The 15,000-nt window shown below is 43.4% G+C and overlaps 1 protein-coding gene across 1 annotated transcript in view; it reads right to left on the reverse strand.

The window, feature by feature from the left end:
- Nucleotides 1–14,068, reverse strand: part of LOC121845336 (glutamate receptor-interacting protein 1-like) — a 248,869-nt gene extending 234,801 nt beyond the window's left edge. The window contains 1 exon segment of the mRNA XM_042316481.1: nucleotides 14,005–14,068. Coding sequence (XP_042172415.1) covers nucleotides 14,005–14,053 — 49 coding nt within the window. The 5' untranslated portion in view covers nucleotides 14,054–14,068.
- Nucleotides 14,069–15,000: the final 932 nt, after the last annotated feature.

The raw sequence follows: 15,000 nt of genomic DNA on the forward strand, positions 1-15,000 counted from the left end.
AGACTGAACAGTAACAGACTGAACACAGTAAACAGTGAATAGGAAATGGTGTCTGTAGTGTAACAGACTGAACAACAGACTGAACAGTAACAGACTGAACAGTAACAGACTGAACACAGTAAACAGTGAATAGGAAATGGTGTCTGTAGTGAGTAACAGCCACTGAACACAGTAAACAGTGAATAGGAAATGGTGTCTGTAGTGAGATAACAGACTGAACACAGTAAACAGGTGTTCCCAGACTACACCTCCAGGCTCTACAAAGTGAGTGAACAGACTCCCAGAACACCTCCAGCTAAACAGTGAATAGGAAATGGTGTCTGTAGTGAGTAACAGACTGAACACAGTGAAACAGGTGAATAGAAATCCAGGTGTCTGATGACACCAGGGTAACAGACTGAACACAGTAAACAGTGAATAGGAAACCAGGCCTTGTTCCCAGACTACACCTCCAGGCTGAACACAGTAAACAGTGAATAGAAATCCAGGTGTCTGTGACACCAGGCCTGGGTAACAGACTGAACAGTAACAGACTGATCACAGGCCTTGTAGAACACCTCCAGGAATAGGAAATGGACACCAGGTCTTAGTCCCAGGGTACACCTCCAGGCTGAACAGTGACACCAGGCCTGTTCCCAGACTACACCTCCAGGCTCTACAAAGTGATGACACCAGGCCTTGTTCCCAGACTACACCTCCAGGCTGACACAGTAACAGACTGTTCCCAGTACAACAGGCTGAACAGTAAAGTGACATGAGGACATGGTGTCTTGTTCCCAGGCTCCAGGTAACAGACGGATCACAGTAACAGACTGAACAGTAACAGGCCTGATCACAGTAACCTCCAGACTGAACAACAGTAAACAGGCCTTGTTCCCAGAAATCCAGGTCTGTAGTGATGACACAGACTGAACAGTACACAGACTCCAGGCTCACACAAAGTGAATGACAATAGTGTCTGTACACCTCCAGGGTAAAAGACTGACCAGGCCAGTACCAGACTGACCACAGTGAACAGACTGTTCACAGAAACCTCCAGGTGAAAGTGAAACCAGTAACAGCCTTGTTCCCAGTACACCTCCAGGCTCTGAAAGTGACACAGACTGAACACCTCCAGGTAAACAGTGAATGAAAGGTGTCTCCCAGACTAACAGACTGAACAGTAACAGACTGAACACAGTAAACAGTACAAAGGAAATGACACCAGGCCTTGTTCCCAGACTACACCTCCAATGGATGACACCAGGCCTTGTTCCCAGACTACACCTCCAGGCACAACACCAGGCCTTGTTCCCAGAAACCTCCAGGCTCTCAAACATGAACCAGGAGATCCCAGACTACACCTCCAGGCTCACAAAGTGATGACACCAGGCCTTGTTCCCAGACTACACCTCCAGGACTACAGGCCTTGTTCCCAGACTACACCTCCAGGCTCTACAAAGTGATGACACCAGGCCTTGTTCCCAGACTACACCTCCAGGCTCTACAAAGTGATGACACCAGGCCTTGTTCCCAGACTACACCTCCAGGCTCTACAAAGTGATGACACCAGGCCTTGTTCCCAGACTACACCTCCAGGCTCTACAAAGTGATGACACCAGGCCTTGTTCCCAGACTACACCTCCAGGCTCTACAAAGTGATGACACCAGGCCTTGTTCCCAGACTACACCTCCAGGCTCTACAAAGTGATGACACCAGGCCTTGTTCCCAGACTACACCTCCAGGCTCTACAAAGTGATGACACCAGGCCTTGTTCCCAGACTACACCTCCAGGCTCTACAAAGTGATGACACCAGGCCTTGTTCCCAGACTACACCTCCAGGCTCTACAAAGTGATGACACCAGGCCTTGTTCCCAGACTACACCTCCAGGCTCTACAAAGTGATGACACCAGGCCTTGTTCCCAGACTACACCTCCAGGCTCTACAAAGTGATGACACCAGGCCTTGTTCCCAGACTACACCTCCAGGCTCTACAAAGTGATGACACCAGGCCTTGTTCCCAGACTACACCTCCAGGCTCTACAAAGTGATGACACCAGGCCTTGTTCCCAGACTACACCTCCAGGCTCTACAAAGTGATGACACCAGGCCTTGTTCCCAGACTACACCTCCAGGCTCTACAAAGTGATGACACCAGGCCTTGTTCCCAGACTACACCTCCAGGCTCTACAAAGTGATGACACCAGGCCTTGTTCCCAGACTACACCTCCAGGCTCTACAAAGTGATGACACCAGGCCTTGTTCCCAGACTACACCTCCAGGCTCTACAAAGTGATGACACCAGGCCTTGTTCCCAGACTACACCTCCAGGCTCTACAAAGTGATGACACCAGGCCTTGTTCCCAGACTACACCTCCAGGCTCTACAAAGTGATGACACCAGGCCTTGTTCCCAGACTACACCTCCAGGCTCTACAAAGTGATGACACCAGGCCTTGTTCCCAGACTACACCTCCAGGCTCTACAAAGTGATGACACCAGGCCTTGTTCCCAGACTACACCTCCAGGCTCTACAAAGTGATGACACCAGGCCTTGTTCCCAGACTACACCTCCAGGCTCTACAAAGTGATGACACCAGGCCTTGTTCCCAGACTACACCTCCAGGCTCTACAAAGTGATGACACCAGGCCTTGTTCCCAGACTACACCTCCAGGCTCTACAAAGTGATGACACCAGGCCTTGTTCCCAGACTACACCTCCAGGCTCTACAAAGTGATGACACCAGGCCTTGTTCCCAGACTACACCTCCAGGCTCTACAAAGTGATGACACCAGGCCTTGTTCCCAGACTACACCTCCAGGCTCTACAAAGTGATGACACCAGGCCTTGTTCCCAGACTACACCTCCAGGCTCTACAAAGTGATGACACCAGGCCTTGTTCCCAGACTACACCTCCAGGCTCTACAAAGTGATGACACCAGGCCTTGTTCCCAGACTACACCTCCAGGCTCTACAAAGTGATGACACCAGGCCTTGTTCCCAGACTACACCTCCAGGCTCTACAAAGTGATGACACCAGGCTTCAGACAAAACCAAGTCCCTGTTTCTATTGAAGGAAGAGAGAAAATACTAACAGCAGCTGTTCTATAACTGTCCTCCTTTGATATTAAACGCCTTAGAAAGATGGTTTTGGATCAACGTTTATCCACAAAATGTAGCTTGTGAGGAATATGTCCCCAGAGAGAGAGAGACAGGGTAGAGGGAGAGAAAGAGAGAGGATGAAAGAGAGAGAATGAGAGAGAGAGAAAGAGAGAGGGACAGACCGAGAGAGAGAGAGAGAGAGAGAGAAAGGTGAGTGAGAGAGAGAAGGGTGAGAGAGACCGAGAGAGAGGGGAGAGGGAGACAGAGAGAGAGAGACAGAGAGAGAGAGAGAAGAGAGAGAGAGACCAAGAGAGATACAGAGAGAAAGAATGAGAGAGGGTGAGAGAGGGTGAGAGAGAGACGGTGAAAGAGAGAGGGTGAGAGAGACGATGAGAGCGGGAAAAGGAGCAAGAGAGCGAGCCAACCCCCCACCTTGCCACCAGAGGGGGTTCACGCTTTAAAGAAGGGAGGGCAGGGGAGAGAGAGACACTGCCCACAAAATGAGGTGGAAACTGAGCTGCACTTCCCAATGTATGACCATATTAGAGAGACATATTTCCCTCAGATTACAGAGACCCACAATGAAAAAAAAAAAAAACAACATATTTTGATAAACTCTCATATCTACTGGGTGAAATTCCACAGTGTGCCATCACAGCAGCAAGATTTGTGACCTGTCGCCACGAGAAAAGGGCAACCAGTGAAGAACAAACACCATTGTAAATACAACCCATATTTATGCTTATTTATTTTATCTTGTGTCCTTTAACTATTTGTACATTGTTAAAAACACTGTATATATATATATATATAATATGACATTTGTAATGTCTTTATTGTTTTGAACTACTGTGAGTGTAATGTTTACTGTTCATTTTTATTGTTTATTTCACTTTTGTTTATTATCTATTTATTATATCTCTTGCTTTTTTTTTCCACTTGCTATATGTTTCCCATGTGAATAAAGCCCTTAAACTGATATTGAAATTGAACTGAGAGAGAAGAGAGAGAGAGAGAGAGACATCCCCCCCTTTCTACCAGATGTTCACACTTTAAAGAAGAGAGGGACGAGGTGCCAGACGCACACACACACACACACACTCTGAGCAACGTGGAGGTGGTTGCCATGGTGACCTTGATCAGAGCAGGGCTTCAGAGTTGCTGACGGAGGTGGTGGGAGGGCAGAGTGTGTGTTTTGTATGTGTGTTCGCGTGTGTGTGTGAACAAACACCCCTGTGGCGAGGAGGAAGACAGTCCGTGTGAATGAAATCCCAGTGCTCACAGCCTCACCTGCCCACCCAGCAGCTGATTCCGGGGTCCAGGGAGATTTACACACTGTCAGCATGAACACCTGTTATTCCTCTGTCATAAAGAGACAACAAAGTCTCACAACGTCCTGGATGAAATGGAACTCTGTAAATCAGCACACACTGCAATAACGAGGACATTTACCTGGGAACACACTGCAATAACGAGGACATTGACCTGGGAACACACTGCAATAACGAGGACATTGACCTGGGAACACACTGCAATAGCGAGGACATTTACCTGGGAACACACTGCAATAACAAGGACATTTACCTGGGAACACACTGCAATAACGAGGACATTTACCTGGGAACACACTGCAATAACAAGGACATTTACCTGGGAACACACTGCAATAACGAGGACATTTACCTGGGAACACACTGCAATAACGAGGACATTTACCTGGGAACACACTGCAATAACAATGACATTTAACTGGGAACACACTGCAATAACGAGGACATTGACCTGGGAACACACTGCAATAACGAGGACATTGACCTGGGAACACACTGCAATAACAAGGACATTTACCTGGGAACACCTGGGGTGTCAATAACAGATTTACCTGGAACACACTAGTCAGGGTGACAGACCTGGGAACACCTGGGGGTGTCAGACTGATAGTCAGGGTGACAGACCGCCCACCTGGGGTGTCAGACTGGTAGTCAGGGTGACAGACCGCCCACCTGGGGTGTCAGACAGTCAGACTGGTAGTCAGGGTGACAGACCGCCCACCTGGGGTGTCAGACAGTCAGACTGGTAGTCAGGGTGACAGACCGCCCACCTGGGGTGTTAAAGGTTAAATGAAGAAATAAACAACGCTAACTGGGTGCAGTTTGCTGGCTGACCTGTGTGTGTGTGTGTGATGTGTGTGTGTGTGTGTGTGTGTGTGTGTACATGTGTTCCAACATGACTCACTGACGTCAATTCAACATTTATTCCACGTTGCTTCAACCTCATTGGGAAACGACGTTGTCAGGACGTGATGATGTAGAAACGACATTGTCAGGACGTGATGATGTAGAAACGACATTGTCAGGAGGTGATGATGTAGAAAGGACATTGTGATGATGTAGAAACGACATTGTGATGATGTAGAAACGACGTTGTCAGGACGTGATGATGTAGAAACGACATTGTCAGGAGGTGATGATGTAGAAAGGACATTGTGATGATGTAGAAACGACATTGTGATGATGTAGAAACGACGTTGTCAGGAGGTGATGATGTGGAAACGTCATTGTCAGGACATGATGATGTAGAAACGACGTTGTGATGATGTAGAAACGACATTGTCAGGACGTGATGATGTAGAAACGACATTGTGATGATGTAGAAACGACGTTGTCAGGAGGTGATGATGTGGAAACGTCATTGTCAGGACATGATGATGTAGAAACGACGTTGTGATGATGTAGAAACGACATTGTCAGGACGTGATGATGTAGAAACGACGTTGTCAGGAGGTGATGATGTAGAAACGACATTGTGATGATGTAGAAACGACGTTGTCAGGACGTGATGATGTAGAAACGTCATTGTCAGGACGTGATGATGAAGAAACAACATTGTCAGGACGTGATGATGTAGAAACGACGTTGTCAGGAGGTGATGATGGGGGAGAAACGAGATTGTCAGGGTGATGATGTGGAGAAACGACATTGTGATGATGTAGGAAACGAGGGGTTGTCAGGACGTGATGATGTGGAGAAACACATTGTCAGGAAGTGATGATGGGAAACGACATTGTGATGACTGTAGAAACAACATTGTCAGGACGCATGTGTGGAAACAGGTGATGATGTGGAGGAAACGAAAGGACGTGACTGATGCATGTGAAACGACATTGTCAACGCTCATGATGTGGAAACGACATTGTGATGATGTGGAGAAACGAGAGGGGTTGTCACTGTCACAGCATAGTGGAGGAAACGAGAGGGTCAGGACTGTCATGCATGAAGTGGAAACGACATTGTGATGATGTAGAAACGAAACAGGGTTGGGTACTGCTGATGATGTGGAGGAAACGACATTGTCATACGTGATGATGTGGAAACGAGAGAGGGTTAGGTACTGTGTGATGTGGAGAAACGACATTGTCAGGACTGTGATGTGGAAACGACATTGTCATACGTGATGATGTAGAAACGACATTGTCAGGGTCATGATGCCAGATAATAAAGATCATTATGTCATATATTCGTGGATTCTGGAAATTCTACAGTCTATTCTTCTATGTGATATTATAATACTATATTACTCAGGACTCGTTATGATGTCAGAAGCCAGTCTCAGACATTGTGTGATGTGGAAACGACATTGTCAGGACGGATGATGTGGAAACGACTGGACATTGTCAGGACGTGATGAGGAAACGACGTTGCTCCAGTCAGGGGTGATGACTTCTGTATAAACGACAGTTGATTCAACCAGTGTGTCCATGGAGGGGTGAGGAGGTCACAGCAACTGTTTTCCCCACCTGATGCTGCCTAACAGGTTGGAGTAGGAATGGGCTCACACTTTGAGAGCATCGGCTGGCAGTGGAGGTGAGAAAGTCTCCTGACACTGAGGGTCTCAACCTGGAGCCACTGTCACAGCATAGTGGAGGAAACGAGAAGGGTTGGGTACTGCCACAGCATAGTGGAGGAAACGAGAGGGGTTGGGTACTGCTCACAGCATAGTGGAGGAAACGAGAGGGGTTGGGTACTGCTCACAGCATAGTGGAGGAAACGAGAGGGGCTGGGTACTGCTCACAGCATAGTGGAGGAAACGAGAGGGGTTGGGTACTGCTCACAGCATAGTGGAGGAAACGAGAGGGGTTGGGTACTGCTCACAGCATAGTGGAGGAAACGAGAGGGGTTGGGTACTGCTCACAGCATAGTGGAGGAAACGAGAGGGGTTGGGTACTGTCACAGCATAGTGGAGGAAACGAGAGGGGTTGGGTACTGTCACAGCATAGTGGAGGAAACGAGAGGGGTTGGGTACTGTCACAGCATAGTGGAGGTTAAACGAGAGGGGTTGGGTACTGTCACAGGCACTGAAGATACATTTCACCTCAACTGTTAGGGATAATAAAGATCTATTATATTATATCATATTATTCTGATATTCTGTTATATTATTCTACTACTCTATTCTATTCTTCTATTATATTATTATAATACTATATTATATATATATTAGGACTCGTTATATTTCTGTCACATAGCCAGTCTCAGAGGTCTTTATACTGCTGTCATATAGCCAGTCTCAGGACTGTCATATAGCCAGTCTCAGGACTGTCATATAGCCAGTCTCAGGGGTCGTTATACTTCTGTCATATAGCCAGTCTCAGGACTGTCATATAGCCAGTCTCAGGGACTGTCATATAGCCAGTCTCAGAGGTCTTTATATTTCTGTCATATAGCCAGTCTCAGGACTCTGTCATATAGCCAGTCTGTCATATAGCCAGTCTCAGGACTGTCATATAGCCAGTCTCAGGACTGTCATATAGCCAGTCTCAGAGGTCTTTATACTTCTGTCATATAGCCAGTCTCAGGACTTGTTATACTTCTGTCATATAGCCAGTCTCAGGACTTGTTATACTTCTGTCATATAGCCAGTCTCAGGACTCGTTATACTTCTGTCATATAGCCAGTCTCAGGGGTCTTTATACTTCTGTCATATAGCCAGTCTCAGGACTTGTTATACTTCTGTCATATAGCCAGCCAGGCTCAGGGGTCTTTATACTTCTGTCATATAGCCAGTCTCAGGACTGTCATATAGCCAGTCTCAGGACTCGTTATACTTCTGTCATATAGCCAGTCTCAGGACTTGTTATACTTCTGTCATATAGCCAGTCTCAGGACTTGTTATACTTCTGTCATATAGCCAGTCTCAGGACTCTTTATACTTCAGTCATATAGCCAGTCTCAGGGGTCTTTATACTTCTGTCATATAGCCAGTCTCAGGACTGTCATATAGCCAGTCTCAGGACTGTCATATAGCCAGTCTCAGAGGTCTTTATACTTCTGTCATATAGCCAGTCTCAGGACTCGTTATACTTCTGTCACATAGCCAGTCACAGAGGTCTTTATACTGCTGTCATATAGCCAGTCTCAGGACTCGTTATACTTCTGTCATATAGCCAGTCTCAGGACTGTCATATAGCCAGTCTCAGGACTTGTTATACTTCTGTCATATAGCCAGTCTCAGGGGTAGTTATACTTCTGTCATATAGCCAGTCTCAGAGGTCTTTATACTTCTGTCATATAGCCAGTCTCAGGACTTGTTATACTTCTGTCATATAGCCAGTCTCAGGACTTGTTATACTTCTGTCATATAGCCAGTCTCAGGACTTGTTATACTTCTGTCATATAGCCAGTCTCAGGACTAGTTATACTTCTGTCATATAGCCAGTCTCAGGACTTGTTATACTTCTGTCATATAGCCAGTCTCAGGACTTGTTATACTTCTGTCATATAGCCAGTCTCAGGGGTCTTTATACTTCTGTCATATAGCCAGTCTCAGGACTGTCATATAGCCAGTCTCAGGACTCGTTATACTTCTGTGATAATGACTTCTCTATAGTCAGGTAGTTAATAATGACTTCTCTATAGTCAGGTCATGTAGTTAATAATGACTTCTCTATAGTCAGGTCCTGTAGTTAATAATGACTTCTCTATAGTCAGGTAGTTAATAATGACTTCTCTATAGTCAGATCCTGTAGTTAATAATGACTTCTCTATAGTCAGGTAGTTAATAATGACTTCTCTATAGTCAGGTAGTTAATAATGACTTCTATATAGTCAGGTAGTTAATAATGACTTCTATATAGTCAGGTCCTGGTCTACTACCAACCTCTCTGATCTAGTCCTGACTGTGGAAGAAGGAGAAAGTCTCAGACTAGGCTAAGAGTTGACAGGACAGGGCTAACACAATAATTTGAATTCTCCATAGAAGTACACAGGTTCAGTATAGGAGTAAACTGTTGTACAGAACAACACAGGTTCAGTATAGGAGTAAACTGTTGTACAGAACAACACAGGTTCAGGATAGGAGTAAACTGTTGTACAGAACAACACAGGTTCAGGATAGGAGTAAACTGTTGTACAGAACAACACAGGTTCAGGATAGGAGTAAACTGTTGTACAGAACAACACAGGTTCAGGATAGGAGTAAACTGTTGTACAGAACAACACAGGTTCAGTATAGGAGTAAACTGTTGTACAGAACAACACAGGTTCAGTATAGGAGTAAACTGTTGTACAGAACAACACAGGTTCAGGATAGGAGTAAACTGCTGTGTTGAAGAACACAGGTTATGGTACTCTTCCATAGCAGGATGCCAGGATTGTCAGTTTGGATTCATTATGTGTCTGAAAAAGTGAATCCCATAAGAGTAGAGAGCTCAGTTCTGGTTGAATAACTAACACAGGGCCACAGGCCCCTTCGTCTCCCATCATTCCTCTGGAGTGGCGTGATAAGCACTCCTCTCTCTCTCACCGAGGAGGATTTGGTTATTTTAGGTTGCGGCATTGCGTTCCAGCGCCTCCTCCACTTTCCCCTTCCTGTCCTCTCCGTGATCTTATTATTCATTTTAATCCACTTCCTCTCACTCACTCGTCTCCTCCGGATCAAATCATTTCAAACTTCACAGCCAGCGAGCTGCTGACTTAACAGGCTCTCACTCACCACAAAGCTTAGGATACAGCTTATCTGATGGCTTCAATATACACCACATGTGGAGGTTATACTTAGTATGCACTTGAATACAGTGTAAGTGTCATGTTTTAGCTGCTAAATGTACTAAAAAAGGGAATACAATTGAAATCCGAACCTTTCAAATTGTACCACAAAGAAGATTGGAGGTCCACACATCAGAGAATGTTGACTTGAATGGGAACATCTGTTGTTTTAAATGATACTGTCAGTCCTCCGATAGAAAACCTATTGTACTGTATAGAAATTCAGATACTAGAATAGACATGACCTTTTAAGTTGACATTTGACAGTGGGTGGACAGGCAGGTCATCTGTGTGGTATTAATTAGAATGTAAAACATGTTCATTAAATGTAAATGTCAATGGTGTACCAACTCAATTGCAGTGGCCTGAAGGGATAGGCCCATTCTATGATTTCTATTTCTACGGTTGAAATGAGACCTCCTCCCTGTATTCAAGAGCATGTTGTGTCTCAACCGATCGTGGGCACGACACAAAAACATCAGTCAAATATCATCTTAGCTACAACATATGTGAATATGACAAAAATAATAGATATTTTTTACATAATTGATGTTTTTAGACATTTGAGGTTAATGGTTTAAACATTAAAATGTGTATAATTTTCTTTGAAGGTATAATAAAATAGCTTAACACTGTTTGATAGCTTTAAAATGGTATCAAACTCAACAGTTTATCTGTGACAGTGATGGTATCAAACTCAACTGTTTATCTGTGACAGTGATGGTATCAAACTCAACTGTTTATCTGTGATGGTATCAAACTCAACTGTTTATCTGTGATGGTATCAAACTCAACAGTTTATCTGTGACAGAGATGGTATCACACTCAACCGTTTATCTGTGACAGCGATGGTATCAAACTCAACCGTTTATCTGTGACAGTGATGATATCAAACTCAACTGTTTATCTGATGGTATCAAACTCAACAGTTTATCTGTGATGGTATCAAACTCAACCGTTTATCTGTGATGGTATCAAACTCAACCGTTTATCTGTGACAGTGATGGTATCAAACTCAACCGTTTATCTGTGACAGTGATGATATCAAACTCAACCGTTTATCTGTGACAGAGATGGTATCAAACTCAACCGTTTATCTGTGATGGTATCAAACTCAACCGTTTATCTGTGACAGCGATGATATCAAACTCAACCGTTTATCTGTAACAGTGATGGTATCAAACTCAACAGTTTATCTGTGACAGTGATGGTATCAAACTCAACCGTTTATCTGTGACAGAGATGGTATCACACTCAACCGTTTATCTGTGACAGCGATGGTATCAAACTCAACCGTTTATCTGTGACAGAGATGGTATCACACTCAACCGTTTATCTGTGACAGTGATGGTATCAAACTCAACCGTTTATCTGTGACAGTGATGATATCAAACTCAACCGTTTATCTGTGACAGAGATGGTATCAAACTCAACCGTTTATCTGTGATGGTATCAAACTCAACCGTTTATCTGTGACAGTGATGGTATCAAACTCAACTGTTTATCTGTGATGGTATCAAACTCAACAGTTTATCTGTGACAGAGATGGTATCACACTCAACCGTTTATCTGTGATGGTATCAAACTCAACCGTTTATCTGTGACAGTGATGGTATCAAACTCAACCGTTTATCTGTGATGGTATCAAACTCAACCGTTTATCTGTGACAGTGATGATATCATACTCAACCGTTTATCTGTGACATGATGATATCAAACTCAATCGTTTATCTGTGATGGTATCAAACTCAACCGTTTATCTGTGATGGTATCAAACTCAACCGTTTATCTGTAACAGTGATGGTATCAAACTCAACAGTTTATCTGTGACAGTGATGGTATCAAACTCAACCGTTTATCTGTGACAGAGATGGTATCACACTCAACCGTTTATCTGTGACAGCGATGGTATCAAACTCAACCGTTTATCTGTGACAGTGATGATATCAAACTCAACCGTTTATCTGTGACAGTGATGGTATCAAACTCAACCGTTTATCTGTGATGGTATCAAACTCAACCGTTTATCTGTGACAGTGATGGTATCAAACTCAACTGTTTATCTGTGATGGTATCAAACTCAACTGTTTATCTGTGATGGTATCAAACTCAACCGTTTATCTGTGATGGTATCAAACTCAACCGTTTATCTGTGACAGTGATGGTATCAAACTCAACCGTTTATCTCAAACTCAACCGTTTATCTGTGACAGTGATGATATCAAACTCAACCGTTTATCTGTGACAGCGATGATATCAAACTCAATCGTTTATCTGTGACAGCGATGGTATCAAACTCAACCGTTTATCTGTGACAGAGATGGTATCAAATTCAACCGTTTATCTGTGACAGCGATGGTATGGTGGTGTATGCTAAATGGGTCAACTCGGAGCACCTTGATCTCTTGGACGGTTTAAAAAGGTCCAAAAAGTCACATTCTGACCCCTTTTCTACCAGGAAAACATGTACGGATGGTTTAGCATAAATCAAAATGGATGCTGTCAAAAAGGGATTGAATTCAAAATGGATTTAGCCCGACAGCCAATCTATAGGCTACAGACTAGCTAGACAAGCCAGCCAGAGCTAAAACATCCATATTGACAAGAAAGCCACCCAGAACTAAAACATCTATATTGACAAGCCAGCCAGAACTAAAACATCTATATTGACAAGAAAGCCACCCAGAACTGAAACATATATATTGACAAGCCAGCCAGAACTAAAACATCTATATTGACAAGAAAGCCACCCAGAACTAAAACATCTATATTGACAAAGAAAGCCACCCAGAACTAAAACATCTATATTGACAAGAAAGCCACCCAGAACTAAAACATCTATATTGACAAGAAAGCCACCCAGAACTAAAACATCTATATTGACAAGAAAGCCAGCCAGAGCTAAAACATCCATATTGACAAGAAAGCCACCCAGAACTAAAACATCTATATTGACAAGCCAGCCAGAACTAAAACATCTATATTGACAAGCCAGCCAGAACTGAAACATATATATTGACAAGAAAGCCAGCCACATCCACACAGTACTACCAGAGTGACAAGACAACCAACTCCATACATTATTCAACTACAGAACAGCTATAGTGACCTATACAGGTTGGCTGTTCATGGTTTGTATGTTTGGTCACAATATTGTTTTGGACTGATGCCCGACTGAGCATTCTACTCAATGCATCATCAATGAGAGCTGAGGAAGATTTCATCAAAACTGCATTTAGTGGCTTGGAAATAAAAATGACTTTCAAAATGAGGTAAATAATTAGTAGGAAAACCTTTTGTCATCACTTTGATGTCACCAGATTTATTATAGATGCAGTATAAGGTTAGCTAATTAGCTCAAATTGAGGGGAGGCCACCGGGTTGTAGCTAGCTAACGCTAGCATTACTAGCTATTTTTGACGAACTTAGCAAGCTAATGACAACGTCTAAAATAAATTTGACGACATGATAATGCATGGCAAAGTTGTTTCCTACTCAATATTTCACTACTTTACCAATGTCATCGTATGTCCAGGCACTATAGTGTAATTTAGACTAAACAGTAGTTAGCCTCCGTCCAGAATGACTGGGTTTATTGACAACGTTCATAACAACGTAACATGACAACGGCATGACGTAACCACGTGATGGACGTATGACCTATGAGTAAAGGACAAGCAAACAGCCGGATATACATTTAGAACAGCTAAACTGACAGCTACTGTTTTAGTTACGTGAGACAAATCAGCTCCATACAAGTACAGCTAGTGACACAAACCAGGTAGATCTATAGACACAGAACAGCAACAGTGAAAAGCCAGACAGATCTACATGTCTAACGCAAACCATTCTCCACCACAATCCGTTTTCTGGTTACCTTCTTCGTCGCTTTTGTAGCAGGAATCTGCAATATGAGAATTCTTCATTGCAATATTTCTATGGAGTTTAACATTCGCATTGATCTTCATCCTAATATTGGTATTGATTTGTATTGTACAATGATTGTCCCTGATGCCTCTACTGTTTGAATCATAGGTCATATACACTGTTTGATGTGGTTGCCTGGTGGACAGAGAGTATGAAGTCATTCACATGAATAAAGAGGCTACTGTTTCCCTCTTCCATCTACAGACAATTATTTGTAGCATATATATCCTTTGTATATCACTGTTCAAGTTTCTCTGTCCACACCTCAGCAGTCATCAACACAGTGTGTACATGATCAACAGCAGGCTACATACTTCACAGTATAGACTAGCTAGACTATATACTTCACAGTATAACAGTATAGACTAGCTGGACTATATACTTCACAGTATAGACTAGCTAGGCTATATGCTTCACAGTATAGACTAGCTAGGCTATATACTTCACAGTATAGACTAGCTAGGCTATATACTTCACAGTATAGACTAGCTAGGCTATATACTTCACAGTATAGACTAGCTAGGCTATATACTTCACAGTATAGACTAGCTAGGCTATATACTTCACAGTATAGAGTAGCTAGGCTATATACTTCACAGTATAGAGTAGCTAGGCTATATACTTCACAGTATAGAGTAGCTAGGCTATATACTTCACAGTATAGACTAGCTAGGCTATATACTTCACAGTATAGACTAGCTAGGCTATATACTTCACAGTATAGAGTAGCTAGGCTATATACTTCACAGTATAGAGTAGCTAGGCTATATACTTCACAGTATAGACTAGCTAGACTATATACTTCACAGTATAGAGTAGCTGGGCTATATACTTCACAGTATAGACTAGCTGGACTATATACTTCACAGTATAGACTAGCTAGGCTATATGCTTCACAGTATAGACTAGCTAGGCTATATACTTCACAGTATAGACTAGCTGGACT

This window comes from Oncorhynchus tshawytscha, unplaced genomic scaffold, assembly GCF_018296145.1.
Source record: "Oncorhynchus tshawytscha isolate Ot180627B unplaced genomic scaffold, Otsh_v2.0 Un_contig_4627_pilon_pilon, whole genome shotgun sequence".
NCBI lineage: Eukaryota > Metazoa > Chordata > Actinopteri > Salmoniformes > Salmonidae > Oncorhynchus > Oncorhynchus tshawytscha.